Source organism: Thalassophryne amazonica, chromosome 8 (assembly GCF_902500255.1).
Source record: "Thalassophryne amazonica chromosome 8, fThaAma1.1, whole genome shotgun sequence".
NCBI lineage: Eukaryota > Metazoa > Chordata > Actinopteri > Batrachoidiformes > Batrachoididae > Thalassophryne > Thalassophryne amazonica.
Genome location: NC_047110.1, coordinates 71,743,377 through 71,769,888, shown reverse-complemented (window position 1 = coordinate 71,769,888; position 26,512 = coordinate 71,743,377). Strand labels below are relative to the sequence as shown.

General features: G+C 41.7%; 1 protein-coding gene across 1 annotated transcript in view; it reads right to left on the bottom strand.

Moving 5' to 3' along the window:
• The window catches only part of pclob (piccolo presynaptic cytomatrix protein b), a 175,717-nt gene that overhangs the window by 79,636 nt on the left and 69,569 nt on the right, over positions 1-26,512 (bottom strand). Inside the window, 2 exon segments of the mRNA XM_034175495.1 lie at positions 130-7,021; positions 7,161-9,161. Coding sequence (XP_034031386.1) covers positions 130-7,021; positions 7,161-9,161 — 8,893 coding nt within the window.

The window sequence follows — 26,512 nt, the reverse complement described above, 5'->3', positions numbered from 1 at the left end:
AAACAATAATTGTTCCATCACAATATGATAAACAGACACTTAAATAAAGATTTAAAAATTATAGTATAAACAAGTAAAGCAAGCAAAGAGCAAGTTGATGACAATAATGTGCGATGCTCTTGTACTCACCAGCAGAAATCTTAGCAGCAGTGAGGTCTATAGCTCCATCGGAGGATCCATTGAGATAGTCATAGTCACTCTTGGCATCGTGGGAAGAGAGTCCAACCTCTGTAAGGTTTGTCTCAGACACTGAGGCTTTTATACCATTCATGCCTTTGATTCCATACACTCCAACATTATCATATTGATGCAGATCATCTCTGGAGCCAAAACAGTTATCTGGCTGGGTTGTCACAGGTGGCTGTGTTCCGCAACTTCCAGTGAAAGGTAACTTGTAAATAATATTACAACATACACTCTTTCTACCAGCTGTCAGGTCAACTGGAGTCCCATCATCCTCCACAACAGTAGTAACAACTCCTGAATTTGAGCCAGATAAAGTTACCATAGCTGTCACAGGTCTGTAGTTTGACAGATCCATAGCCTCTGTGGCTTCTAGAGAAAGGACTGAACCTTCACTGGTGATAGCTACTGCAGCTGAAGTCCTTGGCTGTTTGCCTACTGATGAAACAAGAGCTTCATAAGAAAGATTAATGGGAACATCTTCAGGGGTGGATGAGACAGTACTGATTACATGCTGAGAGCTCACCGGCCTGTAGACAATCTGTGCTAGAGGTTCACATGGTTGGTATGTTGTTAGAGGCAGAGGCACTGAGGTAACGGGATCCTGCAAATTCAGGTGTTTCTCTGCTGGAGTGTTGTTGTATGAAGCAATAGTGGCTGAGCATGTGACTATTGTGACGCTGTCAGTTACAAGTGACAATGTGGTAGTAGGGTATAAATCTGCAGTTAGATTCACTATTTCAGGTTGCACTGCTGTTATTTGACGCCCACTAGAGTCACTTGAAATAGATTGCCGACATAACTGTGGTGGTGTCAAATCCATGCCTTGATCAGTCATTTTCACACCAACCTTCATGGTACGTAAATCAATAACATCACTCGGATGGGCTAGCTTCCCATTCTGTTTGGGTAAGGGTTGGACTTTTGCTTTGTCTGGCTGTATTGTAATTGCTACACTGGGTGAGGGGACCTGTGGTATCCTTTCATGGACAACTGACACAGTTGTCCTTTGGACCTCAGTTGTGACCACCTGAGTGACCAGACTTGGCAAAATTTCAGGAGGCTGACCTGAGGTGGAAAGGGAAGACGAGTACAGATGAGTCTTACTGGAAACAGCTTTCTCTGGTCCTCGAATTTCCTGGCTCTCAATAGACTCCTGCTGAAATTTAGTAAAGGTGACTGGAGTTACAGATAATGCCTTTTGACTGTCTTGTGCAATAGGTGGTGAGGTTCTCCTAGTGTAAGCCTCAGTGGTCATTACATCTAGGGGATGATCATATTCTGATGAAACAGAGCATTTTCTATAGGGTACCTGAGTAGCATATCCAGTGATACAGAATTCATTTTCAGCTGGTAGGTTTACTATCTTTTCCAGTGGCAATGACTCTTGTCCATTTATGGATTCTGCCCTGGTGGGAGCAAAGGCCTCAGCTGGTAGCATTTGGGTGGGGGTTTGATACTCTAAGGGCTGGGGACATATCCCACTCATTGTGTGTGCTTGCTGCACTGTGGATGACATGGATTTTTCTCCAGTTAAAGCAACTTTACGTGGCATCTTATGCTGTGCTGGAATGTCTGTAATTTCATCCTCTACCTGAATTGGCATTATTGATGGTATCAAAGCTCTTCTCACAAACAGATCCTTTGTAAGTTCTGGGGCTGTCTCTTGATCAGGTTGCAATGAAATGGCCTGCTGTGGATGTATCATAGTTTGTGATGTCGTTGCTCCATAGACATGTGGGGTGTAAGGAGATACTTCTGGTTGAATTTCCTTAATTTCGATAACAACAGGTGATGGTGCCACTTCAGAAACTGGAAGAGTTGGTGGCAAATTAGCAGCTGTATTTTGCGATGTCAAAGTCATTACATCAAGTGTTGGGCTACCTTTAGCTGCTACAGGTAGAGAACAAGGAATTTGGGATGCTGTTGCTGCAGCTGATAATCTAGCAACAGTGTTAACTGTAATGACCTCTGTGGGTATTTCAAAACTTGTAGGTAGAGTGATCGTTTCTGTTTGATGAATTGTTTGTTGCACATTCGACCACTCTGGAGGAAATGACTCTACAGGTTGAATGCTTTGTGGGCTTAATGAAATTTGAGGACAAGTATTGCTGAAAAGCATAGGAATTTGTTCTTCTGTGGATTGCTGTTGAATAGAAAGTTGCCGAACTGCTGCTGGCTCTGGTAGTTGAATATAAGTTGCATCAATAACAGTAACATCAGTAGGAATATCTTGTTCTTTCTGTACCATTTCAAAAGGAGGTATGAATTGTGGACACTGAACAGTTGAGGAGACCACAGTTGGTCCATACTGATGAATTAGTTTTTCAAAAGGTAATTCAGGATGTATTACATCAACAACATCTGTGAGAGGATGTAGTTCCACAGAGGCAGGTGACATCATGGCTTGATGTAATAGAGATTCAGAATGATCCTTTGATAAGGTTGATATGGCCTCTGTTGCTAGATTGGAATGCTGACAAATGGATGGTCCAGATTGCATTGAAACTGCAACTTCCACTGCTTCTGGTTCAGTGAGATTCTCTGGATCAGGGGGCATTATGATGATTTCAGACATCCATGTTTGTGCTGGCAGTGGCTGGATAACAGGTGGTTGCTGTTGCAACTGTTGTTGAGCACCACTTGGTATATATGTTTTCTTAACTGGAGAGGGTACACTATGTACCTGAATGGGTTTGTCCTGTACTGATAATACTGGTATGGCATTAATCATAGACAATGGTGGTTGTATTTCTGAAGGTAATGAGTTTCTTTTAGATTGGGATATTACTGCAACTGTCTCGGAGGGTGCCATCTGGTCAACTGCCATAGGTGGAGCTACAGTTATTGGTGGGGGATGCCTCACAGAAGGAATAGATGCTCTTCTAATTGTTGTCTCGGCTGTGATTGCCTCACTTGATGTTTTCTGCTCTGAAGGAATAGACTGCATCCCTGTCTCATTGGTCGATGGAATGGATCCTCTTTGAATAGGTGCCTTGACTGTTATGCTCTGTGCTGTTGATCCAGGCTCAGATGGCAGGGTTATTACAACATAGGTTTGCAAACATTTTGCATGTCTTGGAGACAGAGGTGATTTAGGTGATGCTGAACCCAACCTAGACTCCACAGGTCGAGTCAAGCTAAATGACAGAGCATTTGGAGGTTCTTTAGTCCTAGGCAGTGTTGCAGCTTTGGGAGCAACAGGAGGGGGTGGTGGTTTAACACTCTCTCCTGGTTTGTGACTGAAAACTAGTCCAGCTGGTATTGATACAGGCTTAGGTGGTATGGGTGGAGGAGGCTTTACTGTTTGAGTAAGACCCATTTTTGTCAGAGAAGAGTGCACAACTGTTGCTGTAGCACTTGTCACTACAGTGGAAATTATTGGTTTTGGATAAGCACTTGGCTTGGGCAAAGTAGCAGGCTTCGGCAAAGTCGGGTGTGGTGGTGAAGGTGTATCTGCAACAGGAATTTCAACTGTGTCTGCTTTTGTTGCCATAATCATCTTAGAAGAAGGTGGTGGAACTGAAGCTACAGGGGACACTCTTAACACCTTGGTAGACATTGAAGCCGTATCTGTCATTTGTACAACAGAAGTAGAAGTGGGAAAAGATGGCACATGAACAACCACAGAGTGTGTGGCACTATGACTGCTTTGTGTCAAAGATACAGTGGAAAATGCTGATGCTGTGCAAGTTGCAATTGATGTCAAGTGGTCAAGATGAGATTTGTTTTCCACACTGGGCACAATGATGACTACATGACTTTCTCTAGTTGGAGCTACGCTATCATACTTTAAGTCTTCCATTCTTGGCTGTATATCAACGACAACAGACTGCGTGGTTTGAGGAATCACTGTGGGTTGTATAGCTGCTGCAATAGTTTTATTGGGGGAGATATCTTGGACAGGATTTAAAGGCAGTATCTCTGTATCATTGTCAGGTAACAAAACTGAAGTAGATCGGGGTGGAGGAGGTGGAGGAACCTTCTTTTTGACTATGGTAGTTGATATTGGAGCTAGTGTAGGCAGCTGATATGGCTGAGCTATAGCTGGAATCACCACTGGAGTCACTGATGAAATAGCTGGTTGTACAGGGACTGAGTGTACCACTTTGGCTTGAGCTTGAGCTGGAGTAGTTACTAGTGCAGAAACTGGTATTGGGGTTGTTACTGAGATTGGAGGTGTAGTTGAAACTAGGTCAGGCATCTGGACTATGACTGGCCCAGAGTATGAGGCTGCAGGAAAACTAGGAATTTGGACTAAAGCAGATGTTGAAACTGGAAAAAATGCTTCTGCTGGTAATGCAAAGGGTGTGACATGGGATGTAGACTGACCTGATACTACAGTAAGGGCTTGAGGTGGTGCTGAGACTTGCGTGACAACTGCACCCTCACCGGGAAGTGCAGAAGGAGATGAAACTAAGTCTGGCATTTGAACTACTACAGATACTGGGGAATATGTTTCTGCAGGAGCTGAGGGTAAAGCTTCATTGAGAGAGGCTGTAATTTGACATGTTGTAGTTGTTTGATCTTTTGATGGGCTGAACACCACATCTGGTACTGTAACTACAACTATAGATGGAGATGCACGAGACACTAAACTTTTATCAGTTGATAGTGCTGAAATTGTGGCAATAGACTGTGGAAGCATCCCAGGTGGTGACTCAGTTACAAATAAATTCAGTGGTGTCGGTGTTGACAGTGGAGTTGAGTCTGGGGAAATCGGTGTTTGAGCCTGGAATGAGGAAGATGATGTAGCAATGGAAGCTAAACTAGAATCAGGAGTTGCTGGTGATGTTGGAGGGGACAGTGGTGACACAGGGGAAGGTGTAGTTGTTAATTCTGGGGCTGAAATTGGAGTTGGGATAGGTTTAGGTTGTGGAACTTCACAAACCACACAAATAGGCTCCATTTCTGGGGTTTCTGATAAAGGTGGACTAATGGAAGGGTCCTCCTTAGTCTCAGATTCATCACTGGGTGTAATGTCAGAGGAAATACCAATGCCATACTCATCTGCAAAACTGTCATCCTCATCTTCCCCAGATGAACACTGTGTGATTTTGAGGTCTGGTATAGGGAACAGTGCCTTTCTGAAAGAAGGGTCTTGAGGCACCATTGGCCTCACAAATCCGATATATCCACTAGGGGTACTTGGAACACCAACCACTTCTGAGCGTTTAGGAGGAACAGAGGGACGTGGTGGTGCTGGACGTTTCTTTTTCTTCATTTGCATTTCACTTGATGTCTCAGTATCTACAAGACCCATGTCACGTTTTTCAGCTAGTGATGCCTCTTCTGTGGGTATGCTGATGACACATGAGTCAACAATTGAGGTGGGTACAATTATTGTTGCCTCTGACAATGATTCCATGGCAGTCTGGGCCTGTTGAAACTCTTCCTCTATCATCATCAGTTCTCTCTTCTTCTGCATCATCTCCTCATAAACCTCCTCTGGAGACCTGAGTTTCTTATGGGGTTCAGAGCCAGTGCCCTGTTTTAGGTCTTCATCTTTACCTTCACTTATCTTAATTTCTGGTTCCTCAACTAAGGATTCATAAAGATAGTCCTCTATTGTCATTCCTCCATAGAGTGGTTCAATATCTGGAGGACTATCTCCTGGAATTGTTTTAGTCTTCTGTATTATTTCCTCATATGCTTCATCTGCACTTTTTAATGGTTTAGTCACAGCCACCTTTTCTATAAATGGATCAGGAGTGTAGGGTATTACAGTTGGTGACGGTTTACTGCCTCTCTGCACAGCTTTCCTCAGCTCCCGTTCTGAATCTACACTTGCAGAGTAGTCAGATCCAGATGTTCTAGTTGCTTCTTCCATCATGCTAAACTGACTTAGTTCCTCTAAGGAGGAAGTATTCTCAGATGGAGGGAGTTGTTGGCCTTCATCTTTGTCTGTCTGAGACTTCTTGGAGGGCTTCTTCTGCGGAATGTCACTTTCATTTGGAGGTTCCTTTTTTCTTAAATTGTCCTCTTCTCTGAACTTCTCTTCTTCTGAAGAGTCTTCAATCATTGGAAGAGGCTGGGTAGGCTGTCTATGCTTAGCTTTAAAATGGTGCTTGTCCACAGTGATTTTCCTGTGACTGGGGCTGCTGTCACTGTCCTCCTCCAGAGATGAGGCTGATGTGGGTGAAGAACCTGGAGTAAAGCTAGATACCTGAATACTAGAAGATCCCTTTGACAGGGATTCTGTGATGCTTTCTACATCTTCTTCAGTACTTTGTCTCTGTCTTATAGCTGGAATAGCTTTCTTAAAAGTAGTGCTTCGTACTGCTTCAAGAGTATCTTGATTTGTTTCAGGTACAGTTTTTCTCCTTGTTGGGTTGTCTTCATTATCTTTGGTGAACAGTGTATTTTCTATCACTCCCACATTATTGAGTTCAGTCTCCTCATTTGCTAAGTTGTTTTTTCTCTCATCTTCTGAAATGACCATTTCTTCTTCATCACCCATTCCCATAATTTGCTTTCGGATGAAATCCTCATCCTCAGCAGATGAGTCAGCACTTTCTGTTTTGATGTCTTCACTGCTGGATGAAACGTTTGCTTTGAGCTTCCTCCTTTGGATGTGTGGCGAGCGTGAGGGTGTGACCTCACTGTCACTGCTTTCTTCCATTGCTTCGAAAATTAGGCGTCGTTTCTGAGTACTGGCCTCTTGCCCTGTATCACTGACCACAGACACATCCTTCAGTTCGCAAGATATTGGTAAAATCTGAGGATTATCTTCATTATTCTCCTCTGGCTCCTGTATCGTGTCCTCCATTCTCAATTGTGCAGTGGGCAAAAACACTTTCTTCTCTTCTTTACCTGCTTTCTTGTTTTCACCTGTTTTCTAAAAAAAAGACAAAAAGTTGAAAAATCAAATTAAAAATCCAAATTATATCATTAAAAAAGGCAGTAAATGATGCAATAGATTCCACTAAATAAATGAAGTCAATGAAACAATTGTAGTTAATAAAACCCGTTCTTACATTCATTATGATGTTTTTCTGAGACATTGGTTGTGGCTCCGTAGATGAAATCACTTGAAGAATATTTTCAGTTTTTTCATCAATCACCTTCCTGCTGTCATTTGCTGTGGCTGATTTGACTTTCACTGCTGATTTATCAGTTTTTGTTTTCTGATGTTCCTGTGACAGTTGTGTTTGCTCTGTCAATTTGGCATGATCATCAGGGTGCAGTTCCTCAATTGCCTCTGGAGCAGACACTTCAACTGCTTTTAATTCGGTCCCTGAACCTACTCCAGCAGTTGTAACTTCTGCTGCAACAGGGGAAGTGCGTGCAACAATCTCAGTTACAGGAACAGAAATTCCTGCAGATATACCTCCCTGAATGCTTGGAAGATCAGATTTAGACTTTTCAACTCTCACAGTTTCATTTTTCGTTGGTGTAAGCTTGGGTACATCTGTGCTTGACATGCAGACTATAGGTCCTCCCTGTGCATGGTCCATAGTGTGTATGTTGGGCTTTGTTGTGGCAGGCAGAACCTTTTGTGTTTGAGGTAATTGTGTGGTTTTCATGTTGGTTGAAATTGCTGTAGCTGTAGTTTCCATCTTCAGTTGTGTGGGTTCTGTCTGTATGGGCCCATGTGTGATGTCTGTTTTTGGGGTTGGAACTGTGGAAAGAGTCGTGAGGAGAGTTAATGTGGGCTCTGTCTTTGTAGTCACATGCGTGGGCTCCGTCTTTGTTGTCATAGGCGTGGGCTCCGTCTTTTCAGTCATAGATGTGGGCTCCGGCTTTGCAGACACAGGTGTAGGCTCTGTTTTTGTAGTCATGGGTGTGGGGTCTGTTTTTGTAGTCACGGGTGTGGGCTCTGTCTTAGTAGACATAGGTGTGGGCTCTGTTTTTGTAGTCACGGGTGTGGGCTCTGTCTTAGTAGACATAGGTGTGGGCTCTGTTTTTGTAGTCACGGGTGTGGACTCTGTCTTAGTAGACACAGGTGTGGGCTCTGTCTTTGTAGCCACAGATGTGGACTTTGTCTTTGTAGCCACAGATGTGGACTTTGTCTTTGTAGCCACAGATGTGGACTTTGTCTTTGTAGCCACAGGTGTGGGCTCTGGCTTAGTAGCCACAGGTGTGGGCTCTGTCTTAGTAGCCACTGGTGATGGCTCTGTTTTTGTAGCCACAGGTGTAGGCTCTGTTTTTGGAACCACAGGTTTGGGCTCTGTCTTGGTAGCAATGGGTGTCTTTTGCTCTGTCTTGGTAGCCAAAGGTGTTGACTCTGTCTTTGTAGCCACTTGCAATGGGTCTGTTTTTGTAGCCACAGGTGTAGGCTCTGTTTTTGTAGCCACAGGTGTAGGCTCTGTTTTTGTAGCCACAGGTGTAGGCTCTGTTTTTGGAACCACAGGTTTGGGCTCTGTCTTGGTAGCAATGGGTGTCTTTTGCTCTGTCTTGGTAGCCAAAGGTGTTGACTCTGTCTTTGTAGCCACTTGCAATGGGTCTGTTTTTGTAGCCACAGGTGTAGGCTCTGTTTTTGTAGCCACAGGTGTAGGCTCTGTTTTTGTAGCCACAGGTGTAGGCTCTGTTTTTGGAACCACAGGTTTGGGCTCTGTCTTGGTAGCAATGGGTGTCTTTTGCTCTGTCTTGGTAGCCAAAGGTGTTGACTCTGTCTTTGTAGCCACTTGCAATGGGTCTGTTTTTGTAGCCACAGGTGTAGGCTCTGTTTTTGTAGCCACAGGTGTAGGCTCTGTTTTTGTAGCCACAGGTGTAGGCTCTGTTTTTGTAGCCACAGGTGTAGGCTCTGTTTTTGTAGCCACAGGTGTAGGCTCTGTTTTTGTAGCCACAGGTTTGACCACAGGTGCTTTTTGCTCTGTTTTTGTAGCTACAGGTGTGGGTTCTTCCTTCTTGGGTGTAGGCGTAGGCTGCATGTGCAGCTTAGAAGATACAGGTGGAGGTTGAGACAATTTTCTTGAGTCTCCCAGCTGTCCCAATAATGCCCTTTGAGTCTGACAGTTCAGGCAAAGCCATTCCTTCTGTAATGAAACAAAAATAAATATAGGTATGGAGCACAGTTTGCTAAATTTAACACAAATTTATCATTTATAAATGTTGCCAACCATCACACACATTAGTTGTTCATAACTCTGTAAAAGTTTTATGTGATGACGATACTTCCTGTAATTTTGAACCATTAGCACTAATTGACAATATCGTACACTGGACGTACACAGCATCCAGAAAATATTCACAGCGCTTCAGTTTTTCCACATTTTATGTTACAGCCTCATTCCAAAATGGAGTCGATTCATTTTTTTTCCTCAAAAATATATTCACAACACCCAAAATGACAACATGAGGTTTTTTTTTTTTTTACATTTTTACAAATTTATTTAAAAAAATCTAATAAGAATTCACATGTACGCACGTAAGTATTCACAGCCTTTTCTCAGTACTTTGTTGATGCACCTTTGGCAGCAATTACAGCCTCAAGTCTCCTTGAATATGATGTGTATGATATGTGTATTCATATGCCAGTGTACACATGAATATGTACACTGGCATTCTGAATTTAACACTGTCAGGGTTAATTTAACACTGATAATGTCTCTGTACATTGCTGCATCAATCTATCTCTCAATTCTGACTTGTCTCCCAGTTCGTGCTGCTGAGGAAAAAAAACAAACAACACAACATGATGCTGCCAGCACCATACTTCACTGTAGGGATGATGCCTGGTTTCCTCCAAACATGACGCTTGGTATTCACACCAAAGAATTCGATCTTTGTCTCATCAGACCAGAGAATTTTGTTTTTTATGGTCTCAGAGTCCTTCAGGTGCCTTTTGGCAAGCTCCAGGTGGGCTGCCATGTGCTTTTTACGAAGGAGCAGCTTCCGTCTGGCTGCTTTTCCATACAGGCTTCATTGGTGGATTGCTGCAGAGATGTTTCCTTCTGGAAGGTTTTCCTTTCTCCAAAGAGAAATGCTGGAGCTCTGACAGAGTGACAATAAGGTTCTTGGTCACATCCCCTTCTCCCTCGATTGCTCAGTTTAGACAGGCAGCCAGGCTTAGGAAGAGTCCTGGTGGATTCAAACTTCTTCCATTAACAGATAATTGAGGCCACTGTGCTCACTGGGACCTTCAAAGCTGCAGAACTGTTTCTGTATCCTTCCCCAGATTTGTGTCTGGAAACAATCCTGTCTTGGAGGTGTACAGACAATTTCTTTGACTTAATGCTTGGTTTGTGCTCTGACACCTTATATGTGTCAACTCTGGGACCTTTTATGTAGACAGGTGTGTGCCTTTCCAAATCATGCACAGTCAACTGAATTTACCCTAGGTGGACTCCAATTAAGCTGTAGAAACTTGTCAAGTATGATGCACCTGAGCTCAATTTTTAGCATCGTGGCAACGGCTGTGAATATTTATTTACATGTGATGTCTTTGTTTTGTTTGTTTTTTAACAAATTTGCAACCCCCCCCCCCCCCCAAAAAAAAGAAGAAAAAGAAAAACTTTTTCACCTTGTTATATTGTGTGCAGATGTTTGAGGGGGGGGGGAAGAATTGCATCCATTTTGGAATAAGGCTGAAACATAACAAAATGTGGAAAAAGTGAAGCACTATGAATACTTTCCGGAAGCAATGCATGTTGACCAATATAGGATAAAATTGAAAAATCACTATCTCTGCAAAATTCATGACAATTTGATTATGGCTGACTCAATGATTTTGAATTTTAGTGTGGACAATCCAGAACAACAATGACATGATATCAACTTCAGAACAGAATACAAGGCACTTTCAACTGGTTTTGAAATTTCAACAGTGAAACCTGCACACCTCTCAGTTCCACTTGCTCATCACTCATCACCTTTCATCTTTTTTATACACCAAGCCAAAGACAAATCGTGTAGTGGAGGCAAAGGTCATGTAATATCTCAGAACATGAAGAGCTTCTGCGTGCTGCTAAATCCATCATCCCAAAAAACAAACAAACAAACAAACAAACAAAAAAAAAAAACACTTGGTATTCACTGTCAGCCACTCATTGCAGACCAGTGGTCCTATTGCATTAATATTCCATCTCAAAAACATTTTATTGTATTGACATTACATCATTGTGTACCAGGCAGTGTGGTGGTCAAGCAGTGAATGCGGTTGTTTCCAGAGCAGAAGGTTCCCGGTTCTATCTATTGTACATGTGATGTGGAGTTGCATCAGGAAGGGCAGCATCATGAAACATGTATATAGTGTCTCTGCTGTGGCCACCCCAAGTGAAAAGGAGAAGCTGAAAGAACTTACCAGGTCATTGTGTACCAAGTGTTGTGCGATAATGTGAGACATGGCTGAAACCAAATGTTCACATGCCATTCAATGAGGCCTCTCTGCCTGGCTTTGCTAACCTTCATGTTGCTCAAGGAGGAAGTGTTATGGTTCTGATTTCCAGGTGGAGCTTTCATGTGACATCTAAACTGGGTTTAAATATACATACTTAATTTGAGACTTTAATTTAGTGTTCTTTGAACTCAGTGGATGAGATGAATGAGATGAATTCACTCTGTTTTGGCTAACAGAGGCCATGTGATTTTGCCTCAAGGTGTGACTGTTTCCACTGTGGTAGTGCTTTGTTAATCACCTGTCTGTTTTCAGATTTTTTTTTTTTTAATTTCCAGTATCACTTGTCTGCCTGATGAAGATGAAACAGTTGTTTCACAAACATGATATATTGGACCTACACCTCTGATATAAGATATGAGATTGGTAAGGTTTTTTGGACACTCTCTGGTCAGGATGGACCTGTGGATAATTTTATTTACAATCAAATTTCATTACTGAGTGATCTGTTGGATTTAGTTACACCTATGAAGGTTGGACAATGCTGGCATGAAAAGCAGATGCCCTGCAGATGACATTGCCCTATTGCCTCATAGATGATCTTAACCCTCTGGGGTCTAAGGGCATTTCTGGACAGTTCACTCGCCTGGCATAAATGTTTTATTATTGCTGTTAACAGCTCTCCCTGCATCCCACAATCAAGTTTTAAGTCTCTTTTTTTTCAGGACCTGTGCTTTCATAATATATATGCTTTCGCTGTGTTTTATAAGTGTAATAAAGGTTTACAAACAAAAATAAGGAAGTAAAAAGTAAAACAGAAAATAATTTTCCACACACATTTATTCAAAACACACAGCAAATTATAATAAACAACTGTTTTGACACTTTATAAAGGTAATTTGAGGTATTGTGTGAAAGACTGTACAACAAAAGGTTCAAACAATATACACAAATGCACATTTTGAACAACATATAAAAAATGGTCTATGCATTTTTTTGTCTTCATGGTAAAAGCAACAGAGTTATCCAGTAACACTCACATGCAAACAAGTGGAGCAATCCTGATAGTTACACACTCTTTGTTTGAGCATGTGAGATTGTCATCAGAGGCTCTCTGTCTGCTCCATCTGCTTTCACTGATCGCTGTGCATAATGGCCCAATAGTATGTACTCATTGGAGCACCCAGGGAGCTATTCAAACGGGCCAACTAGTAACATATCACTCCTGAAAATGACCTTTGGCTTTTCACATGAGGTGAATCTGCCCTACGATTGGAGTTTGGTAAACCATGTGATGGTGAACCAATTCCGATTGGACACTCACATTGAGCATGTCATCAAGCAGCTTCTATGAGGAGTACAAAGATGGCTGACTGTGGATCGAAAGTCCACAAAGTTAACTTTTCAGCAAAAAAAGTAAGTTTCTATCTCATATCATTAAAAGGTTATTTATAATTTAGTAAAGCTTGGTCTTAGTCATCGTATATGACGGCGTCGGCCCCAGAGAGTTAATGACAACGTGTGAGCTCTCATGCATAAATGTAGACGTTTGGAACATCAATCGCGTCATTCAAAGGTGGAGAGAGCCAATCGTAATGTAAAGAATGCATGGTTGATTATATACAGGCCTGGAAAACTGGCAAGAAAACTTATTCCAACTTAATTATTAATAAATATAGTCTTTGGCTCTTGTTCAATACCATGGGAAAATTGTTTTGAGCCAGTGTACTATCTGCTGAATCTTAGCACAGGAATATTAGGATTTGTTTACTGATAAGGTTGAGTAACTCAGACTTGAGACCAGTTGTGTCTGTATTTGACATTGTTTTTCTTTAGAATTAGTTAGTGACACTGAGGGTCAGGATCAATTGTCAAGTTGGTTTGTGAAAGATCTCTGGTCATGAATGGGAAGAGTGATGGTGGGTGACTGAAAGTCCTGCATTGGCCATGAGCGATTTGTCCATTGTCTAATCAAATTTGGTCAAAAACAAGAAAAACTATGACAGTTGGTCCAGGATTCACTGAAGTGCATCCGTGGGGTAAAGTGTGATGCTCAATTTAAAACTCGGCCTCAGGTCACATGACTGTGAAAAGTTTATGACCTTCCATAGACTTTCATATAACTGTTGACCCAACCGGGAAGTAGGCTTTACTCTCAACTGAAATGCAATTCAGGGTTGCCAACTCTCACGCATCTGGCGTGACACTCACACTTTCAGCATCAATCTCACGCTCTCATACACAAACAAGAAATGTCACGCCAAAATCAAAATTTCTCCCATCCCCTTTAGCACCCATCTTCAAACAAGACTGTGGTGCCCAATTAGCAGCTCTGATGTTCCTCTGTCACACATTTCTGCACTCTGTCATCTTCAGTGTTTGTCCTGATGCCTCATTTCTATTGGACATGTGAAGCTACACCACAGCATGCAGCAGTGAAAGTTGGATTGTGTTGAGCTTTGACTGCGGCGGCCTGATGACAATCTCCCGACAGTGTGTCATGCTAGCTCAGTTTTTGATACGTCACAGTGTAATACACCAAAAATGTGACATTTCTCATTGGAAAAAAATGGGTTTTAGAGTGGCATTTAATGGCCTGAATGCTTTCGGTGTGAAAGGCCCACTAGAGGGGTACTGGAGTTCAGTGCTAGTGGAGTACTGATAAGTAAATCTCTTTTGAAGTATAAGACATTAGTCGTTCTGAATAAATGAATCACAACCTTAAATGCATATAATTTCATTCTAGTAGGCACAATTGTTTGTTAAAAAAAATCCATTAAAAATGCAGGTTGTACAATTTTTTTCAGACAAAAAACAAACAAACAAAACAAATTGCTGGATTTATATTTCAAAGCATATTTTTTTTCATCAAACATTTGTTTCAGTTACGCAGCTCTACACATTATGATGACCTTTTAAAAAATATAACATATAAAGGATATAAAGGATAGGAAGGATAAAACATATAAAACAATGACTGATATGTGCTTCAATTATTCATGTATGGGATGGTGCTTCAGCTTCATATCTTTAAATGCTGTGATGACACTTCATTACATATTTTACAGGAAAAATTACAAATTTCATTTTGTTATCTGTGTGCAATAGTGCAATGTGTCTCAATCACCAAATAAAGTATTTACTCAATTTATTTGGGAAATTCCTCAAATAACAATGGGTCTATATTTTGAAACGTCCATCAATATGACGATGATTTTATCATTGTTCACTCAGATTAAAATTGTTATTGAGACCATCAAAGTAAGTTTTTGCATCAATATGAAATGACTGCCAGTTCAGGCATCCCACTATAAACAATATGTTTATTTCTGACGTTATAAAAATGTTTCTTCATATAAGGTGTATTCAGTGGTGGGCACAGTTCCATTAATCCGCTAACCGCTAATTATCAAAGCTAATGTTTTCATTATTGGATTAGCTTTTCAAATAACTTTGAAAACCATCATCGGACCAATTATCTTCTGATAAATTTTGGTCTGATCATTTTTAGATCTCGGGCCAATTATCTTCTGATAAATTTTGGTCTGATAATTTTTAGATCGCTAACGTGTTTTTGTAGGTGAAGTGAATAAATCTTAATCTGTTAAAAACATTTGTTAAGTCTGATATCAAATATTTTAGCACTTACCTGTTAAATATTTTGTAGAAGATAAACAGCCCTGTTCTCTATAAATGGAAGAAGTGAAACTGCTCTATCCTCTGCAATCAGAGAAGGGCTGGTCACAAGATAATTGCCGTTGACACCATACTAACTCACCTGCAATATCACCAAAATCATCCAGAGGCATACAGTTTTAACTTATGGTTAAAATTTTAACAAAACTAATTTCGGACATGTTATGTAACTTAACGTCACTTCTAAAGTTCTATAGTTTTAAAGTGAAAACATCAGCTATATGTTTTTTTAGTTTTAAAGTATTGCACTAATTTTGAAGGTTTTAGTGTGGACATGTTGTGTCCAGGTGCATTATGGGTAATCTCAGTACAGTCACGAGGAGGAATGCATTTGAGACACTCTGATCAGGCTCCACACGGACAACAGCATTAAACTCTATGTATATTGTGCCTAAAACTCTCATGAGAATATATTCTCTGGCTTTATAGATGTTGTTATTGTGTTTGTTTTATGTAAAAATGCCAGAAGAAGCTCAGGTTGCTTCTCCACACAGATTAAATGTAGCACACGGATAATTTGGAATATTTGTTTTGGTAAGTTTTCACGGTCTCTGCTGCCATCTACTGGCCAGTAGTGTTCATGGCAGTATTCACCCTAAGAATTGAGATATCCCATAATCCTTTGACTGAGAGTTGTTGTAGCCTCTTGCAGCAGCTAAAGAAATAAAAATGTACATTTTGGTTGTATAATGTTCATTTACAGTTGTCGTCGTGAATTCTGTTGTTTAAACAGCAGCAACTCTCTGGCGCATGAAAAACAAAAACAAAACAAAAAAAAAACAAAACTGGTATGCAAAGGATTATGGGTAAGGGTCTGAACATCTGGGTGCCAGTAGATGGCAGTGTTCTATGCATTTTGACCCCGGTTATATCAGATGGTTGAAAAATCACAACTTGACTTTTGGCTTTTGTAAATGGCTTTTTTACACATGAATAAAATGGCATATTTTACAAAAGCACATTTATGTGTAAATACCAACACAGACGTCATGTCACATTAATGTGTTGGCTTTACATAGAATTAATGAGTCAACCAATCAGTGTTAGTGGAGGCTCATTTACAGTGGGGTAAAAAAATTATTTAGTCAGTCCCTGATTGTGCAAGTTCTCCTACTTAGAAAGATGATAGAGGTCTGTAATTTTCAACATAGGTACACTTCAACTGTGAGAGACAAAATGAGAAAAAAAAAAATCCAGGAAATCACATTGTAGGATTTTTAAAGAATTTGTTTGTAAATTATGGCAGAAAATAAGTATTTGGTCAATAACAAAAGTTCAGCTCAATATTTTGTAACATAATCTTTGTTGGCAATGACAGAGGTCAAACATTTCCTGTAAGTCTTCACCAGGTTTGCACACACTGTAGCTGGTATTTTGGCCCATTCCTCCATGCAGATCTCCTCTAGAGCAGTGATGTTTTGGGGCTGTCACTGTGCAATATGGACTTTCAACTCCCTCAATAAATTGTCTATGGGGTTGAGGTCTGGATCTGGCTCGGCCACTCCAGGACCTTGAAATGCTTTTTACAGAGCCACTGTGTTGGGGATCATTGTCATGCTGGAAGACTCAGCCACGTTGCATCTTCAATGCTGTCACTGATGGAAGGAGGTTTTGGCTTAAAATCTCATGATACATGGCCACATTCATTCTTCCCTCAACACGGATCAGTCGTCCTTTCCTCTTTGCAGAAAAACAGCCCCAAAGCATAATGTTTCCATCCCCGTGCTTCACAGTAGGTATGGTGTTCTTGGAATGCAACTCAGCATTCTTCTTCCCCCAAACACGATGAGTTGAGTTTTTACCAAAATGTTCTATTTGGTTTCATCTGACCACATGATATTCTCCCAATCCTCTTCTGGATCATCCATATGCTCTCTGGCAAACTTCAGATGAGCCTAGACATGTACTGGCTTAAGCAGGGGGACACGCCTGGGACTGCAGGATTTGAGTCCTCCTCTGTGTAGTGTGTAGCCTTTGTTACTTTGGTCCCAGCTCTCTGCAGGTCATTCATCAGGTCCCTCCGTCTAGTTCTGGGATTTTTGTTCACTGTTCTCATGATCATTTTGACCCCTCGGGATGAGATCTTGCATGGAGCCCCAGATTGAGGGAGATTATCAATGGTCTTGTATGTCTTGCTCCAGCAGTTGATTTATTCACACCAACCTGCTTGACTATTGTAGATTCACTCTTCCCAGCCTGGTGCAGGTCAACAATTTTCTTCCTGGTGTCCTTCAACAGCTCTTTGGTCTTGGTCATGGTTTAGTTTGGAGTCTGATTGTTTGAGGCTGTGAATAGGTGTCTTTTATACAGATAACGAGTCCCAACAGATGCCATTAATACAGGTAACAGGTGGAGGACAGAAGAGCTTCTTAAAGAAGAAGTTACAGGTCTGTGAGAGCCAGAAATCTTGCTTGTTTGTGGGTGACCAAATGCTTATTTTCCACCATAATCTACAATAAATTCTGTAAAATCCTACAATGTGATTTTCTGGACCATTATTTCTGTTCTGTTCATTATTTTTAAGGACAGAATTTCTAGGTGCAGCCAGGGTGTAGAGGGGGTCTGGTCTGGGAACCACAGAATCTCGTCTCTGCTGTTTGCGGACGATGTGGTTCTGTTGGCTTCGTCAAATCAGGACCTTCAGCGTGCACTGGGGTGGTTTGCAGCCGAGTGTGAGGCGTCCGGGATGAAAATCAGCACCTCCAAATCCGAGGCCATGGTTCTCGACCGGAAAAAGGTGCTTTGCCCTCTTCAGGTCGGTGGAGTGTCCTTGCCTCAAATGGAGGAGTTTAAGTATCTCAGGGTCTTGTTCACGAGTGAGGGACGGATGGAGCGTGAGATCGATAGACGGATCGGTGCAGCGTCTGCAGTGATGCGGTCGCTGTATCAGACCATCGTGGTGAAGAGAGAGCTGAGTAGGGGGGCAAAGCTCTCGATTTACTGATCGATCTACGTTCCGATCCTCACCTATGGTCATGAGATTTGGCTCATGACCGAAAGAACGAGATCGCGGGTACAAGCGGCCGAGATGAGTTTCCTCCGCAGGGTGGCTGGGCGCTCCCTTAGAGATAGGGTGAGGAGCTCGGTCACTCGGGAGGAGCTCGAAGTCGAGCCGCTGCTCCTCCACACCGAAAGGAGTCAGTTGAGGTGGCTCTGGCATCTTTTCCGGATGCCCCCTGGACGCCTCGCTGGAGAGGTGTTCCGGGCACGTCCCATTGGGAGGATGCCCCGGGGAAGACCCAGGACACGCAGGGAAGGATTACATCTCTCGGCTGGCTTGGGAATGCCTTGGGGTTCCCCCGGAGGAGCTGGGGGAGGTGTGTGTGGATCAGGAGGTCTGGGCGGCTTTGCTTGAGCTGCTGCCCCCGCGACCCGACTCTGGATAAAGTGGAAGAAAATGGATGGATGGATGGATGATTTTCTGGATTTTTTTTTTCATTTTCTCTCATAATTGAAGTGTACCTATGTTGAAAATTACAGACCTCCCTCATCTTCCTAAATAGGAGAACTTGCACAATCAGGGGCTGAATAAATATTTTTGGCCCCACTGTACCCATAATCCCTTTGGCATCTGTCTGTGTTTGTTATGACACTTCAGAATTAGTGCATTATTTAAAATTAAAAGATATGTGTTATATTTTAACCCCTTACGCACGAATTTATATAGCTGTATATAAAAAAATGTTTTGTGTGTGTTTTTGCCTTTAAGTAGATGGTAAATAATGTTGAGATTATTAATTTCACTTTTGCACAAAAACTAGATAGTAATATTGGGTATTCTGGTAATGACTTTATGTTATAATGTTATAATAATAATGATGGTATGTTGCAAATTTGTGACAACGGGCATACAGGTAAATTTGGTAAGTTGCATATTTGAGTCAGAGATTGTAGCATATATGCACCGATGGGCATTAAGGGGTTAACTTTGTTCAAATGACAGAACTGACATTAACAGAGTTTTTTTTTTTTTTATCAAAACCATAAGTCAAAATTGCTTTATTTTCCAAGACCTCTGCCTCACAGTGGCAGGGCTGTATCCTGTTAAGGAGTAATGGCTTGTTTTGTGTGTGTAGACTTGAGCTTAGCTCCGCTCAACTGCTTCACTGCTTCAAATTATGTAGTAAACATTAGCTTCCAGCAGAGGGCAGGGCACACAAAGACAGAAGTTGTTGCAAGTGCATCGGAGACAATACTGAAAGTTATCACATCAATTAATTGTAGCTTCCGATTATGTTTTTGGGAGGCTTATCAGTTTAGCTTCATAAAAGATAACTTTTCAGTTAGCTGATTAGCTGTTATTGAAGTTAAGTTTCTTGGTTAGCTGTGCCCACCACTGGGTTATTTTACTCTATAATCTATTGCTTATGCCATAGTTACACAAGTTAGTAAGTGGGTGGGCGGGGGCTCCGGCACCCACACGCTCTGTATGGTTGCCCTTCGTCGGTGGGCATGGTTGGCTGGGGGCTGCGGTCCAGCACAGGATGATTTCATCCTAATCCTTCACTGCCAAAGCACCAAGAAAAAAATGAGGAATCAGCCAGTGAGTTGACTGATGACATGAGTTTTCTATTGACAGAAGCACCAATTTACACTCCATTTGCAGCCTTATAGGGAGAAAGGATCAACAGTTCTGATAAATCTGGATTCAGAAATTAACTCTATGTATCTGAACTAACCTAAGCACACGTTTTCACGTCTTAAAGGTAAATAACGGCGGAGAAGTCAGCCAGAGAATCGACAGTGATTACAACCGCAGAGCATTTTCCACTGACAGCGCTTCAACCTTCCAAGACGGCGGGGCTGCGATTTGCTCAGGGCAGGCCTTTTGTACAGTTCGAACCCTATCTAGTAAATATGTGCTGGGCACTGTGTTTAGCCAAACTGATGCTAGCTTACTATTTACAACATTATTTCTCTTCAGATGTTAACCTGTGCTTCAAATGTTAAGTTCATGAATAAGCCCAATTTTTTTTTATCTTCACAATTTGAAAACAGAAGAAGACAGGAAGTAAACCTTTGTTCCTATGTATCAAATGCTTCTTCTTTATTATTATTTTTCTTCCCCAAACTAATTCAAAGACTTAATTACATATTGCAAAATGTATGTCTTTGCTGAGCCTTTAATGTCTCAGCAAATATGTCTCACATTTTGTATCACTAAAGTTTACTAACTAAGCATTACAATCTCTCACACAATGCCAAATGACATACAGCAACATGAGCCAAATGTTTATGCACTGTTATTTTATTGAACATTTAAGCAAGAAAGCATTAAAAAATAGATTTTCTATCAATTGTTTTTTCATTGGCAGTGTCTAATGTCAACCATGCTCGGTAGAGGTGGGCGATACCGGGAATTTTGGTATTGATCCAATACCAAGTAAATACATGCCCAGTATCGCTAATATCGATACCGATACTGATAGTTTTTCATATTTAAGCTTCATAGATTCAAAGGATCCAAAAGACCTAGGATAGAATTTTGTATGTGACAACAAAATACTTTATTATCACAATCAACATTTTTGTTTGAAAAAATATCACTCAACACAACTTAAAACAAAATCTCCTGAGGTTGAGGGCTGACTCGAGGAGAGCGCTGAGTGGGTGGGCCAGGCTGAGCATGGCCTGCATGGCTGTTGGCTGGTGCCACTGAGCCACGTGACACCACAACAACAAAAGACCAGAGGGGGGAGGGTGCGCTGCTCCGTGTTGTGTAACACAGCGCAGCGCTGCTCTTACAGACAGAGTAACTTTGATGAATCTGTGTGTGCAGCAGTCAGTGTGTGCAGGAGAGAAAAAAAAGCTTGTGTATCGACCTTTTTACACAAGGATCGTTCAATATCGTTACCAGCGTTGGTATCGATATTAGGATCAATCCGCCCGCCTCTAATGCTCAGTAGTATTAGACTAGAACACTTCTAAGATAGCAACAAATTTCTTACCTTGCAAAAACCATAATCATATCATACAAGCAGTGTTACCAGTTTTAAAAATGCAATCCTGTCAAGACAAGGTTTTCCATCACATCTAAGATCTAGTCCGACTAAACAAGCAAATATACTGACCAAAACACAGCAAAGCGCTTGCCTCTGCAGACCCAGAGACTGCAGTTCTACATGACAGAAGGAAGTGATTGCATCGCACATACACCTTATTTGTTCAATGCCAGCATGATTAAGTGGTTTGATCTATTATATTATTAAGCACAAAAATGACACACTGAAAGGTAACTTTTGGCTTGGTCCATACAAGCACTTGTATGTCAGATTTTGAGTGGGTTAGCGGTTTACACATACCAGTACTTTTCAAACAGCATGGAAGTGTCAAATCTACCTGGTTCTTACTGTAATACTGTCCCTCACAAAGTACAAAGTCAAACTATTTTGCACTTTTAAATTTATTTAAAATCACGTTGAAAAACAGGCCTGGGTTCTGAAGAACGTTTCTCTCGCAGGACAGCCATCCATTCAGAACCACAATCAATGGACTAAAACAGTTTTATAAAGCACAAAATGGGCTTATTTAGCAAAATCCTTTCCTTATTGGTCCTCATGGGTATTCAAGGGAGGTCCCGCCCCATGCCCATAACCCACGTGATAACGGGACATATGATTTATGATGTAAGTTGAATCTCTTTGTTGTTAGTGGCAAAACCGGTTCAACCCAGTTCGACATGCACATTTAGACAAATACACTAAAAGTATATCAGACTAAGAATATTATCATTTAAGTAAAGTAATTACTTAATACCAAACAAATAGCAAAGCAAACACAATAATAGACGAACACACAAATGTATCTAACAGAATATTCCACAAGATTCCAGAATTTGGTGGAATTATTTTTAAACTCTTCTAAATGAATAATTGAAAATGTTTGGGATTAACTGAGTCACCTTTGGGTGTATTTAATGGCCTATCTGTAGAAAATGTGCCTTCTTGCATTAAAAAGGAGGGGGGAAAGACCTAAATAATTAATTCAAGGCATATAGAGCTAAATTTTGCATGTGCAGAAATCCAGAAGCAACTGTATAGTCTATTATACAAAAATACAAAAAGCTTGGAACCATGCAGATTGCACATTATTGTGGAAGGCTGTCCAAATATTGATAAGATTTTATCGATATCGATACCATTATTGAGTCCGCTTATCGATCCGATTCCTTATTGATTCCCTTATCGATACCTCTTGTGAATTTTCTGTGTACTAAAAGTAGGCTTTACAGGTTTTCTATGTCAACAACATTTTATTGAGTGTTAAAGTAAATAAATATGCAGTGGTGGGCACAGATAACCAAAAAATTAACTTTGATAACACATAATCAGATAACTGAAAAGTTATCTTTGATAAAGCTAAAACAATAAACCACCCAAAAATGTATCGGAAGTTACAGATAACCAATAAATTCCAGTATTGTCTCCAGTACACTTGAAATTACTTACAAGCTGATTTTGAGTTTTAACACCACGATCACTTCTGGAAGCATCAAAGGCGACGATAGACACAAACAATGAGTCAGCACTTCTGTTTTTGAGCTTCCTGCCCCCTGCTGGAAGCTCCAGTTTACTACATGGCTTCCAGCACAAATGCAGCTGAGAGGAACCACAAAGCTCAACTCTCTACTCAATCATAACTCTGGATGTGGGGAAAGAGTAAGATTAGGTTAAGGTTAGGGTCGGGGGTAGGAGTAGGGTTAGGAATAGTGAGTAAAAAAAAAAAAAAAAAAAAAAAAAAAAAAATCACGAAAATTTGACTCATTTCGTCACTGGAGCACGAAAAAAAAAAACGTGAGACTGGACTGTTCAGGAACAGGAGGTCAAACTTGGAGAATAAATTATACAACAGCAAATAGGAATACGAGGGAATACAACTGGAAATCCAGTAACTGAAAGGGACACAGGGAGACATTAATTTACCAAGGGGAAGGTAACTAATTCAAAACTGGTGCATACTGATTAAATATTGTCAGGCTTGGCCCCGGCTCAGGTTTTAGGTCTTAGCCGTTGGCATTTTTCTTTTGTGATTTTCTGGTTTTACTTTTCATTAGTTCATACTTTATCATATTACTCTCAGTTTGATTCTGTTTATTGTTTTGCTTTCTTTATTATTTAGTCACTGTTTTCATTTAGCACCTCATCATTTAGTTTGCAGTCATTCAGTTATTTGTTGCTTTTCCTTGTGTTACACTTTCATCACTGGTTCATTCTTTGCTTATCATTTATAGTGCAGTTTGTATTGTATGTGTTACTCTGGGTGTTTTATGTTATTTAAGTCTGAGTTTAGTTCTGGTTATCACATTTGTTGTATAATGTTTAGTCACAGGTTTTTGTTTTTATTTATCTTTGGTGTTGCTCATCAGATTATGTTCCATTTGTTATTCATTGCATTTTCTGTTTATCAGTTATCTTCTTTTATTCTTTGCATTATGCTGTGTTCACTGGGTTTTGTTTATTTGTGGATTAACCGATAGATTGTTTTGCCATTTTATTGTATTCACTTTTCTGTACCGTTCAGTTAGTCCATTCAAGTTTTAGTTTTCTGGTTTTCCCCTTTTTGATTTGTTATGGTAGTTCTTACGTTTACCCCTTTTGTTTTGTTCACATTCATTTTTGAACACGTCATGTTTCTCAGTTTTTCTGTCACTCACTTCTCTTGTTTTGCACCGCTTTGTTTTGCCCTCTCGCACACTCATACCTTTCTTCTCTCCTCTTTGTTCACTTCACCACACCTCTCTCCACACCTGCTTCACATCAGCCTGATTACTTTGCTCCTCTTTAAAACCCTCAGTTCCACAGCTCACGCTGCCCGATTGTTGACTCTGCTCACTTTCTCGCCTTTTGTTCCCATCCTGTTGTGCTCGTCTGTGTTTCTTTGACCTTGCTTGTAACCTCCAACCTCCGCCTCGCAGTTGCCCTGTACTCAGCCTGGTTTTTGACTCTGCCTCTGTTTTGCCCATATTACTCCTTGATGCCGGTTGTATGAACTTGCTTGTTCCTCGACCCTGACCCAGCCTGCCTCATGTCTGATACCTCTGCCAGTAAGTTTGACTACCTGTGTACCGAATCCTATGCCTGATCTTCTGATAAAGCTTTTTATCAATCTAAGCCAACCATGCCTGTGAGTCTGCATTGGTCTCCTCCTGCTTCATGTGTCAAGCCATCATCAGTCCTGACAGAACAATCGGGCCCATACCAGGAGGCCGCAGACTCAGCCCCTGAACTGAATTTGACCATAATTAGAGTTTTGCCGACCTAAATTTTTTTTACTTGTTTCCGCCACACCCACACTCCAAGAGAGAAGTTTGACTACTTGGATCAGGCTTGGGAAGTGGTGGAAACGAACACCTGGCTGTATCAATACTTTCCTGAGCTTGAAAAGCTGGACGACTTATTTGCTGCAGAGAGGCTGCCTGATTGGGTAAAACACCCTGAGTCATACCTGCAATATGATCACCCACCACAAGACAATGAATATGACTGGATTGACCTGGAAGAAGATTCCTCGTCAGAAACGGAGGAATCATCACTCCAGAACAAGGCAGAATTTTTGTTCAAACATCAGGACTTATTTTTTGAGTACATGGACAGTCCAGGCGAGCGGAGCAAGTGGCACATTCTTTCTACAGTAGATAAACTTCTCCTCGCTGCACCAGAAATGGTTGCTGCATTTCCTGAGCTAACCAAAATAAAAGCACTATTTAAGCAAGGTCAGTTACCTACCTGTGTTGAGGATCCAATGGACTTCCTGTTTGAAGCAGACACACCTCACTCCATCACACTGTCAGCTGAAGTGGTAGCTCCTCCCTCTTCCTGTCTGCCTCCCACTCCTGCTCCTCGGAGGTTGTCCACAGGAAAGCTGACGGAGAAAAGTCAGTCTGGGGAATTGGACCCACAGCGGGATGCTTCTGCAGAACCCATCCCTTCACGTCAGACTCCTTTGCTGGCCCCCCGGAAGCTCCGTGAGCCTCTGTGCCATCCTGCAGCCACCCCGGTGTTCACGCCAACGAGATCTGAAGCTCCCTTGTTTCCAAACCCCTCAGTCCTGGCCACGACTCTCCCTGGCATCGCCAAGTCATCAGAAATGAGTACGCCTCCCCACAGCACGTCCGCTTCATCCAAGACATTTACTGAGCTTGCGACGCTGAAACCAGCAGAACAGCTGATGACGTCACAGCTCGGCCCACCTCCTGCTACATCATCAGCCCACCAGGATTCGGCGCCAACCAGAGTGGTTATGGCATTCACAATGCCACAACTTGCGGCCGAGATGGTCGAAGCTTGCGCCGCACCTCTACCAGCCGCAAAGTTGGCTGATCCTGTCGCCGTGCCGGCCTTTCCACGCTCTGCAGCCACATGCTCGATGCCTCCGTCCACCATCAGGCCAGTTGATTCTGGCATCGCATCACCACAGTCTGCAAAAGTCCACACCGCTTCTCAGCCAGCCGTAGCTTCTGCGGATTCCGACACCATATATAACGATTCACGATTTGCAACAACACGCCCTGCACCTCCGCCTGCTGCGGAGCCTGCAGACCCTGCCGCCATGATCACTTCTCCACGACCATCTGCTAAACAAGCTGTGACAGTTCCAGCGAATGTTGAGTCTCAGTGCCCAGCTCCACCAGCAGAGACTTCAATGGATTGCTCCACGCAGACAGCCTTTTCTTCGCACCCACCGCTCTCACGATCGACAGAGTTCTTCCTAACAATGACAGCCATAATCAATAGAACCATGAGTTTTCTTACATTTTATTTTCTGTTCCTACTCTTCCATTTTCCAGGTTCATTAAGGAGACAGTTTTTTTGACTCATTTCCTGTCACTACAAGGGCATCACAGCCCATTTTTTCTAAGTTGCTACCTGTCAGGATGTCAGTCATTTGTTTCAAAATCTGCTCATTTTTTGTGCCACTCCACAAAGTATTTTATTGTTGGAAACTAGTGTGTTTTCCTCTTACTTGGAGCCAGCAGCTCCATGCTATAAGATCCTTCTTCAAGCTTGCTGTGTCCTACAAGTTGTTTCATTTGGGGAGTTTGGTTGGAACCTCGGTTCTCAGTTTTGTCTGGTACTTGCATGGGTCTATTAGCCAGTTAACGCCTAGCATGTCATGTGTTCGGTGGTTCCGGGTAGTTTTGCCCACTGGGGCATCACATGTTCATGGTTTTACTAAGACCTTCCCTCCAGGTCCGTTTGTGTCCAATGTCCCCGTAAAGTCCGTGGTTGCACTTTCCTTGGTTAATGATCCACCGCATATGTTTAATTGGTTGTCATTCTTAATGTCTTCTGTTTCTTCTGGTATACTCCCTTCTCATACCCTGTGCCTCCACAGTCCTTGTAGCTTCTCCTTTTG